Source organism: Vulpes lagopus, chromosome 2 (assembly GCF_018345385.1).
Source record: "Vulpes lagopus strain Blue_001 chromosome 2, ASM1834538v1, whole genome shotgun sequence".
Classification (NCBI taxonomy): Eukaryota; Metazoa; Chordata; class Mammalia; order Carnivora; family Canidae; genus Vulpes; species Vulpes lagopus.
The window spans coordinates 53,144,366-53,165,267 of record NC_054825.1 but is presented as its reverse complement, the minus strand read 5'-3'; the positions used below and the strand labels follow the sequence as shown (position 1 = coordinate 53,165,267).

The 20,902-nt window shown below is 40.6% G+C and overlaps 1 protein-coding gene and 1 pseudogene across 1 annotated transcript; one reads left to right on the top strand and one right to left on the bottom strand.

The window, feature by feature from the left end:
- Positions 1-4,044: 4,044 nt before the first annotated feature.
- CIAO2A (cytosolic iron-sulfur assembly component 2A) lies at positions 4,045-20,408 on the bottom strand. The gene is made up of 5 exons (XM_041746014.1): positions 20,118-20,408; positions 14,023-14,187; positions 8,309-8,358; positions 5,951-5,996; positions 4,045-5,330 (listed from the first exon to the last, which is right to left on the bottom strand). The coding sequence occupies exons 1-5, from the start codon at positions 20,245-20,247 to the stop codon at positions 5,233-5,235; spliced, it is 489 nt and encodes a 162-aa protein (XP_041601948.1). The 5' UTR covers positions 20,248-20,408; the 3' UTR covers positions 4,045-5,232.
- LOC121485526 lies at positions 16,226-17,119 on the top strand (annotated as a pseudogene).
- Positions 20,409-20,902: the final 494 nt, after the last annotated feature.

Genomic DNA, 20,902 nt, shown 5'->3' with positions numbered 1-20,902 from the left:
TGGACCAGGTTAAATCCAGATGGGCTTTAAAAAATATATTATTTGGAAAATATTTCATATATACAAAAAATATATAAGGAATAACATAACAAATATTCAGGACCCACCAGCAGCTTTTAAAAATCGTGCTTCCAGTAGTAAGTGGTGAGTTTCGATCCCTAGTTCACGGACTTGTTTTCTACCACTGTATTAACACACAAGAGACACCAACTGGGCTCTCAATGCAATGCAGCTTTTATAGCAGTCCTTCTCTTTCCTAAAAAACAGCCCTCCCCCAATTACAGTTAATTGTATCCTGCTAGAGACATCTGCAGTTTGGGTAACAAAGCAGTTACTTCATGGTGAAGCTGAGAAAGCTGCTCAATTATTTGTTATGATCTAAGAAGGTAGTGGCTCCCAACCAAAGCTGTGAAGCCTGGGGCTCTGAGGAGTTATCGAAAGAACAGGAAGCCCAAATGCTCAGTGCATTATTTGCAGCCCAGATTATAAATACCCCTCAGCAAATCCATGAAAGTCCTGCAGTCACATGCAAAGTGACTTTTCCTTTCAGAAAAGGAAAAGGATCCACTTTTCATCCACCTTTCATCAGATTTTCAAAGAAGTCTGAGACCTTCCAAAAAAGTTATGAATCATTGCTGCAGATCAGGGGTTGGTAAATGGCCCAAAGGCCAAATTTTTCCTAATACTTGCTTTCATACAACCCTCAAGCCGAAAGGGGTTGATTTTTTTTTTTTTTTTTGGTTTTGGCATTTGAGAATAGTTTTTATATTTTTTAATGGTAGAACAAATTCTAAAGAATATTTTATGATGCATAAAATTAAATAACATTCAAAAAAAATTAAATAACATTCAAATTTGTGTCTATAAAAAAAGTCTTAGAACACAACCACACTCATTCATTTCCTCTTGCTCTGGCTGCCTTTGTGCTACAAGAGCAGAACTGAATAGTTCAGAAACACAAAATCTGAACCTTTACTATCTGGACCTTTTCTGAAGAAGTTTGCTGACCCAGCCAGAGATGGGACTAGATAATAAATCTTATAAGTATATGTGCCCCTACTTTTCACTTATGTATGATTTTTTTTTTCATTTATGTATGATTAAGAACAAGTTCATCTCAGTGTATTACTAATGTAGTGGACATTAGGCACTGAAACCCTCTTAACAAATCTGGGGAGTTCCCACCACGTGAGTCTTGTTGAGAGAGAGCAGGTGCCCCATACAGAAGACCAGATTCTCCTTTCTCCCACCTCCCTGACACTCAGGGCATGGACGCAGCATTTGAGATCAGAGACCCCATCTAGGGCTCTTAAGCTAGAGTGAGTCACACGACACAGCAGGGAGAGGAGAGATCATTCTGGCAGTAGCAGAGACACTACAGTCACATCTAACTTCCAAGAGCAGCACGACCAGCAGGATGGGAAAGCCTGCAGCAATGACTCGTTCCTGGCTGCATGTCAGTGGTCTCCTCACTCAACAGTCCCTAAGGAATGGTTTTTGACTTTGCTTTTAATTGTCTAGCCTCTGTGTCTACCTGGCCAAGCCAAGCTCAGGCACTAGAAGGGATGGCCTGCATCATTCATTGCCTGGAGCAGAGGGGCAGAAGGCAGGGGTTGGTTAAGTATGAAATCCAAGAGGACAGAGTGGTCCATCCGTCTCTGTATTCTCAGCACCTGATAGTGCCAGGTACTCAGAGTGCTTGCTAAAATATCTGTTGATAAGAGCACCGGTGAGTAAGTTTGAGTTGGTGAGAACATACACTGGGGATCTCTGACTTCATTAGATTCCAGCCACCCGAAACTATCAATAAGCATTTCATGTATCAGGGTCTCATAAGAAGGAAATATAAAGACAGCCCTACTCCTTAACCCTAGCTATGGCTTCCTGGGTTTCCCAGACCAGCAAGGCTCTAGTGATAAGAAATGGTCAGAACTTGAGGACTGGTATGAATATGACCCTGGGCTATTCATCTCAGAGGCCCTCTGATGGTATCTGCCCGATCTCGTAGAAGCAGAGAGCTGGTGCAAGAGCATGTGTGTATGCACATGTGTGCGCTGGCTGGGAGAACACGAAACAGGGTCTATAGCCTCAGTACACTCAGCTCTTGCCCTGGCCCTATACTGCAAACTGCCAAGAAGCAAGCGACTCAGTATTGACACTAAACACCTTATCTGGTGGATCTGTAATTTAGAAAAGTGATTACAGTGATGACTGAAAATTCAAAACACTTTATTATTTATGGACCTGTTTATATATGCTGGGTGACAGATTTCTAATTACCTGGAAAAAAGAGAGGAGCCGATGAGAACTTTCATAGCAAGAGATCAAGAACCAATAGTGACATTTCCACAAAGCTAGTGCTCCAATGCCACACCGTCTTATTTTTCTGGACAAAAACATTTTTAGTAATCTCGAGAGAGAGGGAGAACAGAGGGCTAAAGCTGTGCTGAGACAGTGAGGACTTAGAAGCCAAGACAATTTCCACAGGACGTCTAGAACCAGTATGTTATATAAGAATTCATTCTATTTTTGTCTGCTGCTACCTTTGACACTTTGTTAAGAAGGCATGATCTTCCTCTGTCCAATGGTGAAGATTTGGGAAGAGAGACGATTCCCATCAGATGGACTCTTCCCTTCAATTTTAATCATAAAATCTTACTGTATTAAAGAATCTAGTCACATCTCACAGTCAAAACTACAAACTTAGCATTAACTCTTTAACAAGGGACGCCCGGGTGGCTCAGCGGTTGAGTGTCTGCCTTCAGCTCAAGGCGTGACCCTGGGACCTGGGATCTAGTCCCGTATCAGGCTGCATGTGAGGAGCCTGCTTCTCCCTCTGCCTATGTCTCTGCCTCTTTCTGTCTCTTGTGAATAAATAAATCTTAAAAAAAAAAAAAAACTGCCACTAATTTGGGTCTGTTTCAGGCTTGAAACCTACAGCTGAGCAATGGGATGCTGTCCTTTCCTTCTCTCCAACCCTACTGCATCCTACTTGTTCTACCACTGCCCTAGAAGCTTAGGAGGGAGGAGCACTAGAGATAGAACAGTTCTTACTTAGCTGGTTGGCTTTGTGTTCTCTGGATCTGCCTGGTTATTAGGGCTGGCTCTCTCTCTTGGGTTGGTACTCTCATGAGCTAACCAGAGGTTCCTGCTGTGCCCCTTGACCCTGGTAGATGGATCTCCCCCATTGCTGTCCTCTCTCCTCACTCCCTGGCACCAGGCAGGGACATGTTGAGACCCTTTCTGCAGAGGTCTCCTTGGCCCTGCAGCTGGCCTATTGGACAACATCAAATAAGACCCCATAGCAGTCCATGTGAAACAGATATGCATACCTTGCCGAGGGCTGTCATCAAAGTCATTGGCCTTGCCGTTCTCTTGCCCTCTAGACTTCTTTGTTTTTGTTTTTGTTTTTTTTAAGATTTTATTTATTTATTTATTTATTCATGAGAGACACAGACAGAGAGAGGCAGAGACACAGGCAAAGGGAGAAGCAGGCTCCATGCAGGGAGCCTGACACGGGACTCGATCCCAGGTTTCCAGGATCAGGCCCTGGGCTGAAGGGGACACTAAACCACTGAGCCACCTGGGCTGCCCACCCTCTAGACTTCTTAGGCAGGAATCAGCCTGCCTTTGACCCAGCCTTAAGTCCACTTCCACTTTCTTTCTCAGGCCTGCGTCAAGTAAGTTGCTGGATCTCCCAACTACAGGAAATACATTTATAAACTCTCCGAGCTGTCACCTTTGAACTCCCCTCAGCAGATAGTGTTCCTTCCCTAACCTTCTTCCACCAAAACAGGGGTTGGAACTCAACACAGCAACAGCTTTATAAAAAAAAAAAAAATCTCATCAATAATCTTCTTACCAAATCCTCTCTGTTCTTTCAAAACTTACATTCTCAAAGTGGATAAAAGGATTCAAGAAGCATGGACTCTCCTGTTTTCCCCCTTTGTAGCCTCAATTAAATTGGAGGCAGAAGAGTCCCACTCTTATAACCTGTATATTGTTACTTACTGCTGTAGTATAACAAATTACCCCAAAACTTAGTGGCATAAACAATAAACATTTATTACTGCTCACAGCTTCTCTGGGTCAGGAATTTGGGTGGCATAGCTCTGGCTCAGGGTCTCATGAGGTTCCAGTTAAGTTATCAGCTTGACTGAGGCTGGAGGATCACTTCTAACATGGTTCACTCCCATGGTGTGCAAATTGGTGCTGGTTGTTCATGCAAGGCCTCAATTCCTCTCCTTATGGAATTCTCCACAGGGCTGCTCAAGTGTTCTGATGACACAGTGGCTGGAGTCCCACGGAGTGAGCAATTCAAGAAATCAAGATGAATGCAACAACACTTGTTATGATCTAGCCTCAGAAGTCACACACTGTCACCTCTGATTCTTGATTAGCCATACCTTCCAGCTCTGTTTCAACATGGAAGGGAACTATACAAGGGCATGAACAACAGGAATCAAGGATCATTAGCGAATATCTGGGAGGCTGCCTTCTATACCCTGTTACACTTGAAATGATCATTATCTCCTAAAACAAACTGAACAAAGTTCAAGTAAAGGAGAAACCATAAATTTAGATTGCTTTAAACAAAACTTCTTTGGGGACTTCTCGATTTTCAAAATTATGTATGTTATCTGGCCCTCTCTACATTTGATCCTCATCTACAAATGGGTCGAGGACTCTTCTTAAAGGAAGGCAGAGCCTATGCCTCATTTTCAGGGTTCTTTCTGGTTCTTGGATTTCTGATTTTACATAATAATCAGAAAATAAGGGTTTGTAAATATCTTTTAGAGTTGATATTTACACTAAGATTTATAATTCAACAAAAACATTCTAAGGTACATCATTATAAGAATCATCTCTGTTTTATTTATTCTACAGAATAATGATTTAAATTGAATACATTTGGGCACAGTAAATATTTGACATGAAAAGTAGTTGCATCAGAAGAGGCTTCAGAAAAATAGCAACCCATCTGACACATAGTAACTAGAAAATATTTTTCTGTCTCATCATTTAAGTGTTACAAATCCTGAGAACGTTATACACTGAACAAATTAGGTACTACTACTTATAATTATAATTAAATCTTGCTTGCAAATCATCTGTTAAAAAATGCTTTGAGGTACAAATCACCTATGTATTAAACATGAGTCTTTTACATTTTACAAAGAATTTAAACAAATATATCAAACAACTAAAGTTAAGTGGCTCTTAAAACAGCTATTAGTCAGGTTCAAGGACACACTGTTCCACAATTTCCCGTAGATTGGGGTTTTCCATTGCAGCTGCCACTCGCTCTTTGTCATTTATCTGCTTGTTGACTGCAAAACACAGATAAAAGTTAGCAGAGGAATTATGGCAATATATAGGGACAGACAAAAATCTTATGAGCCCATTAAAACAGAATTTAACTCCTTGATAGCTTAAGGCTGATTTTGGCTCATTTTTCGTAAGTTCTAGAAGGAGGAGAGACTTAGAGAAAAATCCATGGATCTTCATATAATAAAGGTATTGGCCTATATCTTCTGTCTATAATTTGCTAAAAGTGTTCTTAATGTAAGTGTTCAAAAGAGCAATGTCCATATTCTTTTCTAGACCTTCAATTTCAGTTTCAAGTACATAGCTTTCTATCCTGCACCAAAGAAAAAAAATCAAGCCTTCTTTAGAGTCAGGGTCCCTAGAGATGGATATTCTTTAGAGATGTGCAGATTGGCTGATTGCTAAATCAGCCAATATTCACAAGGCCTGCTTCTGGTTCACCTGGAGTCCTACTGAAAAATTACTTTCTTGAAAAGCCTAGATTTACCCACCTCAAGGAAGAGCTAATAACTAATTTTGCAGTTTTTTGCAAATGACCTGTAGATACTTGGATAGTACAATAATGGTATCCAAGATGAAGTACTAGCTGAAGTTGTTTTTTAGTGAGTCAAGATTGACTTACTGTCTTCCTCTGTTGAGTGGGTTCCTTCAGAAATGTAGATTTCCAACTAGGAAAAAAAAAAAATTAAAACCAAACATTTAGAACGCTCTGTGGTAACAAGTGAAATGGAATGCACAGTGGACTCAAGAGTCTAGGATGAAAGTCCAAATTCTATTCTTAGTTAGCATCAATGACTTAACTTAAAGACAAATCCTCTCAAAACAGAGAATGAAATTAGTAGGATTTTTAATTTTTAAATTTGCAGAAGGCCTGCAGGGGGTATCCCCATTAATTACTTTTTAAAATGAATACACACAAAATTTCATATATATTTTACTCATGGATCTCTCTACTCTACTACACTCTATCTCTTCCTCCCAAATCAGTACCTAAAGTATCTAAACTTCCTCTCTGCCCCAAGCCCCAAGAAAACCATATTAATAAACCCAGTGTAGTTTCTTCCATATTTTTCTCCATACCTGCATAATGGAATGTGGATTTTATACACACAGGTGCACACACACACATGCCAAAGTTGGAAGTTTCTTTGCTTATTTTACAAAAATGGGATCACAAAATATAATGTTCAGTATCCTCCTTTTCTCATTCACTATTATTTTGCTAAATTTACTCTCAAGTATAATATCGGTTAAACTAAACCTCTTGGCCCTGCTGCATGCCCTCAGATTAGCTAACCTCCAAGAACCAGAGCTTCTGAAACAAACACATAAAATTACTCCAAATTTTATGGCAAATAAAGCATGCTATATGATAAAGACATGCTTACTCTCCAGAAAATACTGGAGTGTATGAACCATTTACTATAGTTATTTTATTATTAAGATAAATGTTTTTTAAGAGTGAAAAAAATCATACTTGATTAGGGCTAATAGAGACCCTAGAGATCATCTAGAACAGTTTAAAAAAAAAAAAAATCTGGGGCGCCTACATGGCTCAGTCGGTTAAGCATCTGACTCTTGACCTGAACTCAGATCATGACCTCAGGGTTGTGAGATTGAGCCCAGTGCCAGGCTTGGGTGTGGAGCCTGCTTAAGAGTCTCTCTCCCTCTGCCCCCCCCCCCACCCAAAAAATACCATATGAATTCTGCTAGTGGCATAATACCAACTCTTGTTCCAGACAACAAAGCAACAGTTTAAAATCATTCTATACTCATTTACCTTGTTTTAAAATTATGCATGACTCAACTCTGAAAAATAGTTAAGTAAAAGGGAAAAGTCAAGCATTTACCCTGCTATTCCTGTATGAACGATACCTCAGGGAAACCACATAGTAGGTTTGGCACGTTGAAGCCACAAAGACTTAAATTTGAGAGGTTACTTGTGGACCTTTCTAAGTGGTTCTTCCTGTGTTTTAAATTTTTGCTCATGAAAATATGCTCAACATTATTAGCCATCAGAGAAACAGAAGTCAAAACCACAACTGAGTTATCACTTCAAATCCACTAGGATGGCTATAATGAAAAAAATAGATAATATTAATAGAGAAATGCAAGTGAAGATGTGGAAAATTAGAACCCTCATATACTGCTGGTGGGAATGTAAAATGATAAAGCAGCTATGGAAAACAGTGTAGCAGTGCCTCAAAAAGCTAAATATAGTTAGCAAAAGATCTAGCAATCCCCCTCCTGGGTGGAGAAAAGATGAAAACAAATGAAAACAAATGAAAGCCTGTATATTAATGTTCATAACAGCATTACTTATAATAGACAAAAAGTGGAAACAACCCAGATGTCCACCCAGTAATCAAAGGATAAATAAACTATGGTACATCCATACAGTGGAATCATATTAGGCAGCAAAAAGGAAGGAAATACTGGCACATGGTACAACATGGATGAATTCTGAAAATAATATTTTAATTGAAAGAGGCCAGTCTAAAAGACCACAAACTGTATGATTTCATTTAAATTAAACATTCAGAATAAGCAAATCTATAGAGATCAAAAGGAGACCTGTGGTTGCCTGGGGATAGGATAAGGCTTGGGGAAATGGATATGGGATTTCTTTCTGAGATGATGAAAACGTTTTAAAACTGATAGTAGTCGGGCACCTACGTGGCTCAGTGAATTAAGCATCTGCCTTCAGCTCAGGTCAAGATCCCAGGATTCTGGGATCAAGCTCCACATCAGGGAGCAGGGAGCCTGCTTCTCCCTTTCTCTCTCCTGCATGCTTTCTCTCTCTCTCAAATAAATAAACAAAATCTTAAAAAAAAAAAAAAAAAAAAAACTGATAGTGATGGTTGCACAACTCAGTGACTATACGAAAAACTATTAAATTGTACATTTTAAACAGGTGAATTGTATGAAATGTGAATTAAATCTCAATAAAGCTGTTATAAAACAACAAAAACTTCCTTACCTTATGTTTAAATGGTAAACACCGCTGAAGTTTTACTCTTAAGCACAGCCCTGTAGAGGAAAAAAAATAAAAGGCCCCAATTACCTCTCTTCTTATTAGTTCTTGAAAAAGCATACAGCTGCGTGTAGGTGTCTCCTACAATACAGTAGCTGGAAACAGCTTTGGCTCAGTCCAGCGTAGGTCTCCTTTGAACCAGGCACCATGCTAGCAACTTTAATACATTTAGTCTTACATATTCTTCATGATAATCCAGTGAGCCATGTATTACCAAACCCATTCTACAAACTGTGAAACTAAGGTCATAATGTAACTTGCCCAAGGTCATTGAGCTAGTAAAGTGGCAGTTGGGCCTAAAACCCAAGACCACTGCAAAGCCTAGGTCCTTTCTACTACATCAATTTACCTTAAAGCAAAAGTCAATTCACTCATTAAACTTCATGGAACACTCACAACAGGCCAGATCATGCAAAAATTGAAAACCAAGTAAGAGCCACTTAAAAAGGACCACAAGAAACTTCGCAAATTTGGAATCTTCTATGACTGTGATATACAAGTAGAGTTGTCTCCCTAAAACAAGCTCCTCTAAAGCTCAGTTTACCCCAGTGCCACATCACAGTTCAATATATGTATCTTTTTTCCCAGTTGAGACTTACAAGAGAAAATAAAACTGGGCTGGGAACAGATCCTCAGTGTGCCCATCTTTCATTTCTCCCCCACCTCAAAACAAGGAATGGATTTTTAACAAAATCTACACCCCTAGACACAGAAGATAATCAGACTGTTCTTATTATGCGCACAAAGTGTTTCAGAGTAGAGTCTAGAACACAGTAATTCCATAGTAAATGTTAGAGAACTCTGAAAACAATGTATAGTTTCTTTAAGAAGGCCTCCCATGGGATGCCTGGGTGGCTCAATCAGTTAAATGTCTGCCTTTGACTCAGGTCATGATCTCAGGGTCCGGGGGTTGAACCCTGTGTAGGGCTATCTGCTCAGCAGGGAGTCTGTTTCTCCCTCTCCCTCTGGCACTCCTTCTGCTTGTGCTTCCTCTCTCTCTCTCTCTCTCTCTCTGTATCAAATAAATAAATAAAATATTAAACACACACACACACACACACACACACACACACACAAGGGTCTCCCTGTAGATCTGTCCTAAAGCATATCCGGAGGGTTCTTCTCTTCCCTCTGCTTCCCACACTGCCTCTTTAATTTGTTACCTATGTATCATCTGAGCATCCTCATGTATTCCGCTCACTGTTGGTGCTTCACCCACATAGTAAATAATAACTGTTTCACAATTCACAAAGCACTTTTTTGGGCATCAATATCCTCAAGATAGGCAGTACAGCATTACTAAGACTACAATACTTTGGGTTCAAAAATGGCTCCACTACATACTAGCTATGGGATCCTGGGCAAGTTATTTAATCTCTCAAAGCTTCAGTTTCCTTATGTGTAAAGCAAGTATTATAATATACCACTCTATATAGGATTGTTACAAGTAGTAAATAAATTGTTATGCAATGTGCGTAAAATAGTACTTGGTACATAAAAAGTATCTAATAAATATTAGCTATTACTATTGTATCATTTTCATTTTACAGCCAGGAACCAAGATAAGCGATCTGTTTGACATCACATAGCTAACAAGCAGAGAGCTAGGAGTTAAACATAGACTCCAAATCCTATGCCCTTCATATTGGACCACACCTGCCTTCAGCTATTCTTATCAGAACTAAGTCAACACAGATGGCTACTAGCTGGTTTCCCTACCTTACCCACTCCCAGGGAAGACCCCTGAGAGTCTTCCTCATCTTTGCAATTACTTACCAGGATAACTATAACCAAGTGATGCCCTAACCAGTCGGGGTGGAACGTATACTCAGGTTCTTTCCCCTGCTTCACACTACCTGCTCATAGGAAATGCCTCCCAGATGCCAGAAAGAGGGGTCTCTCTCTTTTTTAAAAAAATATTTTATTTATTTATTCATGAGAGATACAGAGAGACAGGCAGAGATATGGGCAGAGGGAGAAGCAGGTTCCCTGCGGGGAGCCCAAAGCGGGACCCAATCCTAGGACCCCAGGATCACGCTCCAAGCCGAAGGTAGACATTCAACCGCTGAGCCACACAGGTGTCCCAAGAGAGCTCTCTTTATTTAGTTTTACACTCATGTTGATTGAACATGGTTACTACACTACTATACTAACTTCCAAATAGCCAAGGGTCTTAACCAAAACTATTAAAAGGACCTGATGAAACTTTGTTCAGCGAGTGGACAGATAGGAAGCAGCTACCATAATCAGATCTGGGTGCCTCTTTTTTTTTTTTTTTTTTTTAAGATTTTATTTATTTATTCATGAGAGACACACAGAGAGAGAAAGAGAGAGAGAAGGCAGAGACACAAGCAGAGGGAGAAGCAGGCTCCCCTCAGGGAGCCCAATGTGGGACTCTATCCCAGGACTCAGGATCACGCCCTGGGCCAAAGGCAGGTGCTCAACTGCTGAGCCACCCAGGGATCCCCAAATCTGGGTGCCTTTAGAGTTACTTTTATTTCATGGGCTTTCTCAATCTTTGTCCACACACAGTTTTTCAATAATTACAATCATAATGCAAATGCAATTTAGCATTTCAATTTTTTTGATTACTTGACATTTATAATTTTCAATAGAAATAAGAAATCCCATTATACTGGTAGCATTTCCTTATTAATAGGTCCTATAGTTTCTTCCAGGTTTCACTATTATAAATTTACTATAAATGTTTGTACATGTTACTGTTTTCTTCAATGGAATTATTTTCTTAATTCCTATGTAAAAGAGTAGAAACCTCTTAATAAGGATTTGCTAATATGTACCCAGAGGCTTAAAACTACTTACACCATATGACCCAATAATTCCCATTAAAGGAATTTATCCTGAGGCAATAACTAGAGATATATGAAAATATTTATGTAGCCCCGAGCCGAAGGCAGATGATCAACCACTGAGCCATGTGTCCCAAAAAGGGTAATATTTAATGAAGAATAAAAACTATTCCTAAAAAAAAAAAAACCAAACAACAAAAAAAACTATTCCTTATCAATTTTATTACCTAATCCTTATAACTGTGTTGATACTCTTATCTCTACTTTACAGATAAGGAAACTTGAGGTTCAGAAAGTCTAAGTAATTTGCCTAAAGCCACAAAGTGGCAGACCTGATAGAGATAGAATTTTAGCCCAAAGCACACATTCTTTTATGATAATTGATTTTTATTTTCTTCTTTACACTTTTGTGGAGTTTCCAGATTATTTTGTAATTTAAAAAAAACACAGGCTAAGTGTTACTTTTTGAAAAATCAAAAGAGCCTTTGCTAAAAGCTCTTAGAGTAATAGATCCCCTATTTAAGAACTCTTACATATCAAAGTATTTTAAGACACCCCCCTTCACATTAAGAGAGTAGCAGCACTTCCAATATCTGTTGATTCAGAAACTGTCCAATAACAAAAAATAAGTATGCATTCAAAAATGCTTTCTCCCGGGACTCCTGGGTGGCTCAGTAGTTGAGTATCTGCCTTTGACTCAGGGCGTGATCCTGGAGTCCCAGGATGGAGTCCCACATCAGGCTCCCTGCATGGAGCCTGCTTCTTCCTCTGCCTGTGTCTCTGCCTCTCTCTCTCTCTCTCTCTCTTTCTCTGTGTCTCTCATGAATGAAATATTTTAAAAAATAATAATAAATAAAAAATAAATTAAAAAAAATGCTTTTTCGGGATGCCTGGGTGGCTCAGTGGTTGAACGTCTGCCTTGGGATCGGGGTCCTGGGATCAAGTCCCACACTGAGCTCCCTGCAAGGAGCCTGCTTCTCCCCTCTGCCTATGTCTCTGCCTCTCTCTCTGTGTCTCTCATGAATAAATAAATAAATCTTTAAAAAACTGCTTTTTTTAGCATGGAGTATTAATATCCACAATATTATTGGGGCTCCTGATTGGTTGGCTCACTCAGTTAAGTGGCCAACTCTTGATTTCAGTTCAGGTCATGATCTCAGGGTCCTAGGATCAAGCCCTATGTCGGGCTCCGTGCTCAGTGGGGAGTCAACTTGAGATTCTCTCCCTCTGTCCCTCCCCCAGCTTGTGTTCTCTCTCTCTCAAATAAATAAATAAATCTTAAATAAAAAAATAACTACAAGATTATGTATGGATTCATGGACCCTCTAGTGCCTCAATATACTGCCTCTATCCTGGAAATCACTAATGGGGATCCCAGAGCAACAAGTGAGAAGAGAAAGACAGAAATTGTTGTTAACAATGGAAGCAATAATAAAACATTAATCTTTTCAGTCCATTTTATAAACTTATCTATTTTTTTAAAAGATTTTATTTACTTATTCATGAGAGACATAGAAAGAGAGGCAGAAACATGGGCAGAGGGAGAAACAGGCTCCCTATGGGCTGCCCGATGTAGGACTCGATCCCAGGACCCTAGAATCACAACCTGAGCCAAAGGCAGATGCTCAACTACTGAGTCACTCAGGTGCCCCTAAACTTATCTATTTTTAAATAGATAATATATTCCCATGGTTCCAAAACTTAAAAATATAAAAAGGTATATAGTAAAGTCTTCCTCCCACCCTGTCCCCAACATGCCCAGTTGCTACCACCACTCCTTTCTACTCCCAGCACAGTTATTCATTTCTTAGGTATCCTTTACACATATACAATCAAAATACAAATTTGCTTTTGCCTTTATCTATACAAATGTAGCAATATTACACTTGCTTTTATCTATTTTATTTATTTTTCTTTCTTAACAGTATGTCATAAAGATCTCTCCATACCAGTACATGGAGAGCTTCTTCATTTTTTCATAGCTATATAGTATTCCATTGTTAATATATATCATCCTTGATTATTTCAGCAATCCCCTACTGATGAACATTTGGTTTGAAATACACTTCATCTTCTTTATTTTTATTTATTTATTTTTTTAGAGGAGGGAAGAGGGGTAGAAGGAGGGAAAGAGAGAGAATCTTAAGGAAGTTCTATACCCAGCACAGAGCCCAAGCAGGGCTCAATCCTATGACCCTGAGATCACAACCTGAGCCAAAATTAAAAGTCAGATGCTTAACTGACTGAGCCACGCTGGTGCTCCTCCTTTATCTTCTTTATAACAAAGTATATATTCAAAGACATCTCTTGCATATCTTACTGCTAACTACTCCAAAATATTGGGAATGCAGCCTCTCAATAGAAAACTACCTCAAAAATACGCTCTCAAATAAAAAACTTTAAAAAAAGTCAAAATACTCTTCCACTAGGACTTATGCCCTACAGCAGCGAAAGGTGATGGCTGTAGTGCTAATCTGACAGCATCCACTCCAATCTCCAGAACAGGAGGAGAGGACTGGCCCTCACCCACTCTCTTAATTCTAGGCATGTATAGGGAAGAGAAACAGAATGTATAACTAAAGAAGATAACACATTTGGAGTCAGGAAACCTGCGCTTGAGCCTCAGCTACATTATTTCCTGCCTATATGATTCTGAGCAAGTCACTTAAACTCTCTCAGTCTCAGGTTCCTCACCTGGAAAATTCTCTGATAGGCTGTGAGGGCTACAAAAGATATACATCTGAAAAGACTCTGTGAACTATAAAGTGTAAACATGATGCTAATTATTACTTTGGGTCAAAATCAGTAAAATAATTTAGAATTAAAATATATTTATATATAAAACCTTACCAATAAGGGTTGCCAAAGAGCAGTGAGGTACTGTTGGTGTGAACCTGATAATAACCAAATAGTCTTCTTCATTTATTTCCTGAACCTCCACACTACTTTCCGTTACCACTTCCAGTTCTTCTAAAGTATTGGGCTTCTCTGGGTCCCGGATAGTTCGAATCAAATCTAAAGAATCATTGGAGACAAGGTACTATGTTAAAACATGAATATTCTAAATAAGGATGACTTTGCTAGTCCTAATCCAAACATTGACTTCTTCTTTTTAACCAAAGATTACAGTAACTCCCTGTATTTCTGACAGAAATTTCCATGACCAGTTTCCTTTTGAGAAAAATGTTTTCTTGGTTTATTATTAGATCATAACCAGTTTCTTGGATCCAACATTGCAGAGAGAATATAAGAATGAGGAAGTGTCACAGTAGCTCAAGGAGAAGCAATAACCTTTAGCTTGGGAGAATATGGTATACAGAATTTATGAAAGTGGAATCTGAATCAAGCCTTTAAAAATGGGTGACATTTCAATATTTGATATTTAAGGTAAAGGAAATTAAAGGAAAAGAAGTTTAGGAGTGCCTGGCTGGCTCAGTTGGTAGGGTATGCAACTCTTGATCTTGGGGTCATGAGTTTGATTCCCACATTGGACATAGGGAGTACTTAAAACATTTTTAATTAAAAAAAAAAGTTTTGTCTCCTAGGAACCCAGCATAAATGAAGATATAAGAGTTTGGGCCGGACCATCAAGGATTTTTTACAGTCAGCCACAGGCAATAGGGAATCCTCAAGAGGCTACTCTGAACAAGGGAGTAATGTGGACAGCATTGCACTGTCAGCTGGTAACTCATCCACTAGCTGGTAAACTCAGAACTAAAAGCAGAGCCAGAGATACCAGCTGAAAATGCTAGGCCCAAAATAGGCACATGACAATAGTAATGGAGAGGAGGGGACAGATGGAGAAGTAATTTCAGCAGCAGAATCAACAGAATTTGACAGTTCTTTGGATGTACAAGACAAGGAAAGGGAAAAAGAAAGATGATAGATTTTTTCTGTTTGGGAGAACATTGATAGAATGAAAAAAAAAAAAACCTGAAGAACACGAGAAAGTTGGGTGGGGGCTGGGGAAACTGGGTTCAATTTTATACATAATGATTTGGAGGTGCTTAAGGCGCAACCCAATGGGACATTCCAGCAAATACTGAATAGTGATGTAAAGTTTAAGAGAGCACCAAAGCTAGACACATGAAAAGATGCTCAACATCACTCACCATTAGGGAAATGCAAATCAAAACTACAATGAGTAACATCTCACACCTGTCAGAATGGCTAAAGTCAAAAAACACAAGAAACAAGGCAAGGATGGAGTGTTGGCAAGGATGTGGAGGAAAAGAAACCCTGTGCATGGTTGGTGGGAAAGCAAACTGATGCAGCCACTCTGGAAAACAGTACAGAGGTCTTCAAAAAGTTAAAAATAGAGCTACTCTATGATCCAGTAATCACACTACTGGGTATTTACCCAAAAAATACCAAAAACACGAATTCAAAGGGATATATCCATGACTATGTTTGTAGCAGTATTATTTACAATAGCCAAGAGATGGAAGCAGCCCAAGTAGCCATCAATTGATGAATGAATATAGCTGATATATATATGTGAATATTATTCAGCCATTAAAGAAGGAATGAGGTCTTGCCATTTGCAAGGACATGAACAGAACCAGACAGCATAATGCTAAGTGAAATAAGTCAGTCAAAGACAAATACCATATCCAAATATCACTTGTACAAGTTCACTTGTAGGTGGAATTTAAGAAACAAAACAAATGAACAAAGGGAAAAAAGAGACAGACAAACCAACAAATGAATTTTAACTATAGAGAACAAACTGATGGTTATCACAGGAGACGCGGATGGGGGAATAGGTGAACTAGATGAAGGGTTTTAAGTGTACACTTACCATAATGAGCACTAAGTAATGTATAGAATTGTTAAATCATTATATTGGACACCTGAAACTAAACTGAAACTTTAACGGAATTAAAATTTTTAAAAAATAGATAAAAAGAGAGAGTACCAAAGCTAGAGTGGTTGTTGAATCCCTGAGATTTGTAAAGAATGAGCAAAACAGTAGTTTTCGACCTTGGGTGAACAATGGAATCATCAGGACTGCTTTAAAAACTGATGTCTACAGCAGAGGCAGCGGGGGAAGATGGCAGCGGCCGTCCCACAGCGGGCCTGGACCGTGGAGCAGCTGCGCAGCCAGCAACTACCCAAGAAGGACATTATCAAGTTTCTACAGGGCCACGGTTCAGATTCGTTTCTTGCAGAACATAAGTTATTAGGAAACATTAAAAATGTGGCCAAGACAGCTAACAAGGACCATTTGGTTACAGCCTACAACCATCTTTTTGAAAGTAAGCGTTTCAAAGGTACTGAAAGTATAAGTAAAGTGTCTGAGCAGGTGAAAAATGTGAAGCTTAATGAAGATAAACCCAAAGAAACCAAGTGTGAAGAGACTCTGGATGAGGGTCCACCAAAATATACAAAATCTGTCCTTAAAAAAGGAGATAAAACCAACTTTCCCAAAAAGGGAGATGTTGTTCACTGCTGGTATACAGGAACACTACAGGATGGGACTGTTTTTGATACTAATATTCAAACCAGTTCAAAGAAGAAGAAAAATGCCAAGCCTTTAAGGTTGGAATAGGCAAAGTTATCCGAGGATGGGATGAAGCACTCTTAACTATGAGTAAAGGAGAAAAGGCTCGACTAGAGATTGAACCAGAATGGGCTTATGGAAAGAAAGGACAGCCTGATGCCAAAATTCCACCAAATGCAAAACTCATTTTTGAAGTGGAATTAGTGGATATTGATTGAAATAGCAATGCTTCAGATATAGAGACATTAGCAACAATAAAACATGGCCTTGAAGAAACTTATGTAACTAGAGCTGGTTACTATTGTAAGGGGAGAGTCAACTGGAAAATTCAAGAACTCAGATATTGTTTACCCAATCCCCAACTTTTAATATATGTAATCCATCATAATTCCTTAAAGTTTGAGATATTTTACCACAGCTGTGTAAAATATTAGTTAAGGTGAAGTGACTTTCCTTTTACCTCATGTTGTAAATGAAAAGGCTCAATAAAAACGTATTCAGTGTAAAAAAAAAAAAAAAAAAAACTGATGTCTAAACCCAACCCCCAAAGATCTTGATTTAATTGATTCCTAGTAGGGACTGGGCATTGAGCTTTTTTTTTTTTTTTTTTAATTTTTATTTATTTATGATAGTCACACAGAGAGAGAGAGAGAGAGGCAGAGACACAGGCAGAGGGAGAAGCAGGCTCCATGCACCGGGAGCCCGACGTGGGATTCAATCCCGGGTCTCCAGGATCGCGCTCTGGGCCAAAGGCAGGCGCCAAACCGCTGCGCCACCCAGGGATCCCGGCATTGAGCTTTTTAAAAAATTCTTCAAGTTGCTCTTATGGGCAGCTCAATCTCAGAACCACTAATGTAAAAGGAGAGACCCAAGGCTAGATTGATGGAAAGCACCTAATTTAGGGATCAGAAGGAGAAAGAAAAGCCAGAAGCAGAGATGGAGGTGTGGGGATGTTAATAACATTAAATGCAGCAGATAAATCCAAGTTGATGAGAGCTGAAATGAGTCTTTGGATTTGTCACCCAGAAAATTACCTGTAAGAAAGCAGTTTCAGTAGAGAGATGAAGGCAGAAGCCAGCTTGCAAATGCGGAAGTGAGCAGGAACTGAAAATGCAGTCCTAGGCTCTGGCAAGGAAGGGAGAGGGCAAAGGATGGATAACGGATTTAGACAAAGCTAGAACAATGATGACAAGGGTAAGGGAAACTGAAACATGTTTTAGAGCCCAAAGGGAAAGATCAAATAGAGGAAGTAAGAGTGAAAATATAGGAGGGAGGATGGGGGACTGGCAAAATAAGCAGAAGGGAATGAGACCAAGGATGTGGGAGCCTGGGTCGTCCCCCTTGGAGAGGGCAAGATTTCCTTCCTCCTCTGATGTTGTAGAAAAAGATGGGAAAGGGGAAACAGAGAAATGCGGAGGTAGAAAGGAGAGCACAGGGAGTTCACACAGGTTGGGCGTGATGTCTTAAGCCTAAGGTTTTGTTCTATTACCGATAGCACCCCTGTAATCAGAAATGCTACTAGGAGAAACAAGTCAAGCTCCACCTTCTCCCCCAACAACTAACTCCTAGGCTTATCACTTGATTAGCCACAGAATTTGAAAATGAAGACAGGGAAAAAAAAAAAAAAAAGACAAAGCTGCTTCTTCACAAGGCTCTGTCACCCACGAGGCTCAGAGAAACACAGCTTTTAAAAAAGAAATGCGTTGCCCCTCATTTTAGGCATTTTCTCTGTAAGGCTCATTCATACAAGCTGCATTATATACTTTATATGCTACCTAATGCTGAAATTAAGTCTCATCCCTTATTAAACTTCTCTGGTTTTCTATTGATTTGAGAGATCTGGATTTATTTCTTTAGAAAGAAAGCAATGTTGCTCTTCTCACATTACTCCCCTGATGAAAATTCTCCTATAGATCTGCACTGACATACTTTATACATTTACACCTTCAGTATCCAATTCTGACCTGGTATCTAAAACAATTTTTTTATCACATTTCCACTCTTTAACCACAAACTCTATCCTGGGGCCCCGCCATTCCCTAACACGTTGTCATCTCCATACTTTTGCTTCCTTTTCTCTGCTTAGTACACTTTCTACCCTCCTTATATCCAGAGCCTACTTACGCTTCAAGGCCTAACTCAAGTGACTCCTCCATAAAGTCTTTCCAGATCCCCCACTCAGAGATTACTATCTCACCTTCCTCTGAATTTCTGTATTTCTTATTCAGGTTGATGGATTTCTACTACATAAAATTGTTTTAAAAAGTACACTACTGCATGTATAGGTCTCCACCGGTATTAAACTTTACGACAAGAATCATCCCCCTTCCAAAGCTGTATCCCCAAGTGCCCTTCTGTCCTGAGGTGCTATAGACAGAAGTCTGATAGGACAGGAATATGTCAGTTTTGTAGAGATCATTACACTCACAATCATCTAGCTGGGGTTAGGTCCCGCCTCTAGCAAGAGAGGAGTAAGTTAGATTGGCTCCAAAGTTCTTTTCTAACCCTGGCCTCCTTCTACTGGCCCATAATCCTTCCCCACATTTTATTTGTATTCTTATAGTTAGATCTTTCACCCTCAGTCAGCAGAAATCACTGAACATTAGTTAGAGCCAGTCTTTTTTAGCCTTCAAAAACAGTACTACATAAGCCCAAAAACAAGGAGTCATAAGGCAATTGTGAAATGGTGTAAAGTGCACGAAATTTGGAATCAGAAGACACGGGCTTTGGTTTTTGCGTTTTCTTTACTGGCAGAGTGACCTCTGGGTGGTTGTTTGGCCATTCTAACCTTCTGTTTCCTCATCTGTACAATGAAGATGGTCCCAGGGGGTTAAAAAATATACGTGACTCTGTGTGTGTGTGTGTGTTCGTTTATGCACTCCAGGCTTGGCAGTGATAAGAAACTATAAGGTCTAGGCCGGGGTACGGGAAGCCCATTTTGTCCTCTTCTCTCGGGGGCTTTTGGAGGAGGAGAATCCTTCCCCCCCCCCCCCCCCCCCCCCCCCCCCCCCCGAGAGAGCGGCTGTGACCTTAGGCCAGTCCCCAGCAGTGCTCTCGGTGGTGGCAGGAGAAGGAATGCGTGTCTAGGGGCTAGGGACCACAAGGGAGGAGACAAGCAGTGCCATCAGGCCAGCTCTGCTTCCTAACCAAGCACCCTAAACGCCTGCTCTGCCCAGAAGTCTTGACAAGGTCAGAAGGGCGTAGGGCCGTCAAGGGAAATGAAGTGATTAAGACCTCCAGACTCGGCTAACGCCAGGTTTAGGTAGAGCCCAGGTCTTAGATCCACATTCCTGCGTGACTCAGGGCCCCGGAGAAAAGGCTTCCCAGGCTTCGGACGAGACCCAGCAAAAACCGGTCTCCACCCCCAGCCCTCTGGTGAGGCCCCCGTTACCCCCCATCTCCACGTCCAACGCCAAAAGCTGCCCTGGGTAAAATTAATTACCATAAACCTCTAGCGCTTTCTCTTCCATGATCCGGGGCTGCCGGGCAGCTCCCCGCTCAAAGAGGCCGGAGAGCCACAGTACTCTGCTCAGCGTCCAAGAGAGCAGCCCGGACACCCGCTCCATCCTCATGCTCCGCCATCCCTGGCGACTGTCCCACCCGAGCCACCGTCTCTCAGCAGCGGGCCTCGCAATTTATCAACTTCCTGGTCTTCAAATGGGCCAAGGCAAGCCTAAAGATCCCGGGGAGCAGAAGATAGGCGGGACCTGAGCAGCGCGGAGGACCTAGGGAAGGGCCCCGCAAAGACTACAAGCCCCAGCATGCTTTGCTCGGTTTCGGCGGGACAGGGGGATTCCTTTCAGCACGTGAGGTGCATTGCGTGCTGGGACGTATGGGACAGAGATGTATTCTGGGATTTGTAGTCTAGGTCGGGGAAGAGGCGATAGGTAACTGTTACCTGCCACTGTTTGCCCCATTCAGCGCCCCCGATGAGCTGAAAATGAATCCTCAAGAGGTAGGGGAAAGGAGATCTTGATTTCTTTTGCTGGAGGAGCGTGTACAAAGAGAGTCTACGGTTACTTCTCTGAGGGAGCCGCTTCTTACTTCCTAGTCACGCCGGAAGTGAATTTCCGTTGCTGTGAAACGGAAGGTGTTGGGAGTCCAATGAGGTTGATTAGGTGCCGGGCCGGGGAGGGCTTTTTGATTTTTCCCGTTTCAGAGGAACGGAGGTCGGCACAATTCCCCAACGGCCACCTGAAGATCCTGTCATTCGCCTTCAGAGACAAC

What these genes read in the sequence shown, in the direction of transcription:
- CIAO2A (XM_041746014.1), bottom strand. Translation starts at nt 20,247, where the DNA reads ATGAGGATGGAGCGGGTGTCCGGGCTGCTCTCTTGGACGCTGAGCAGA. An exon ending in GAAAGCGCTAGAGGTTTATG is followed by an intron (nt 14,188 to 20,117) that starts GTAATTAATTTT and finishes ATGATTCTTTAG; the next exon opens with ATTTGATTCGAACTATCCGG. An exon ending in CTCTTTGGCAACCCTTATTG is followed by an intron (nt 8,359 to 14,022) that starts GTAAGGTTTTAT and finishes TTTCCTCTACAG; the next exon opens with GGCTGTGCTTAAGAGTAAAA.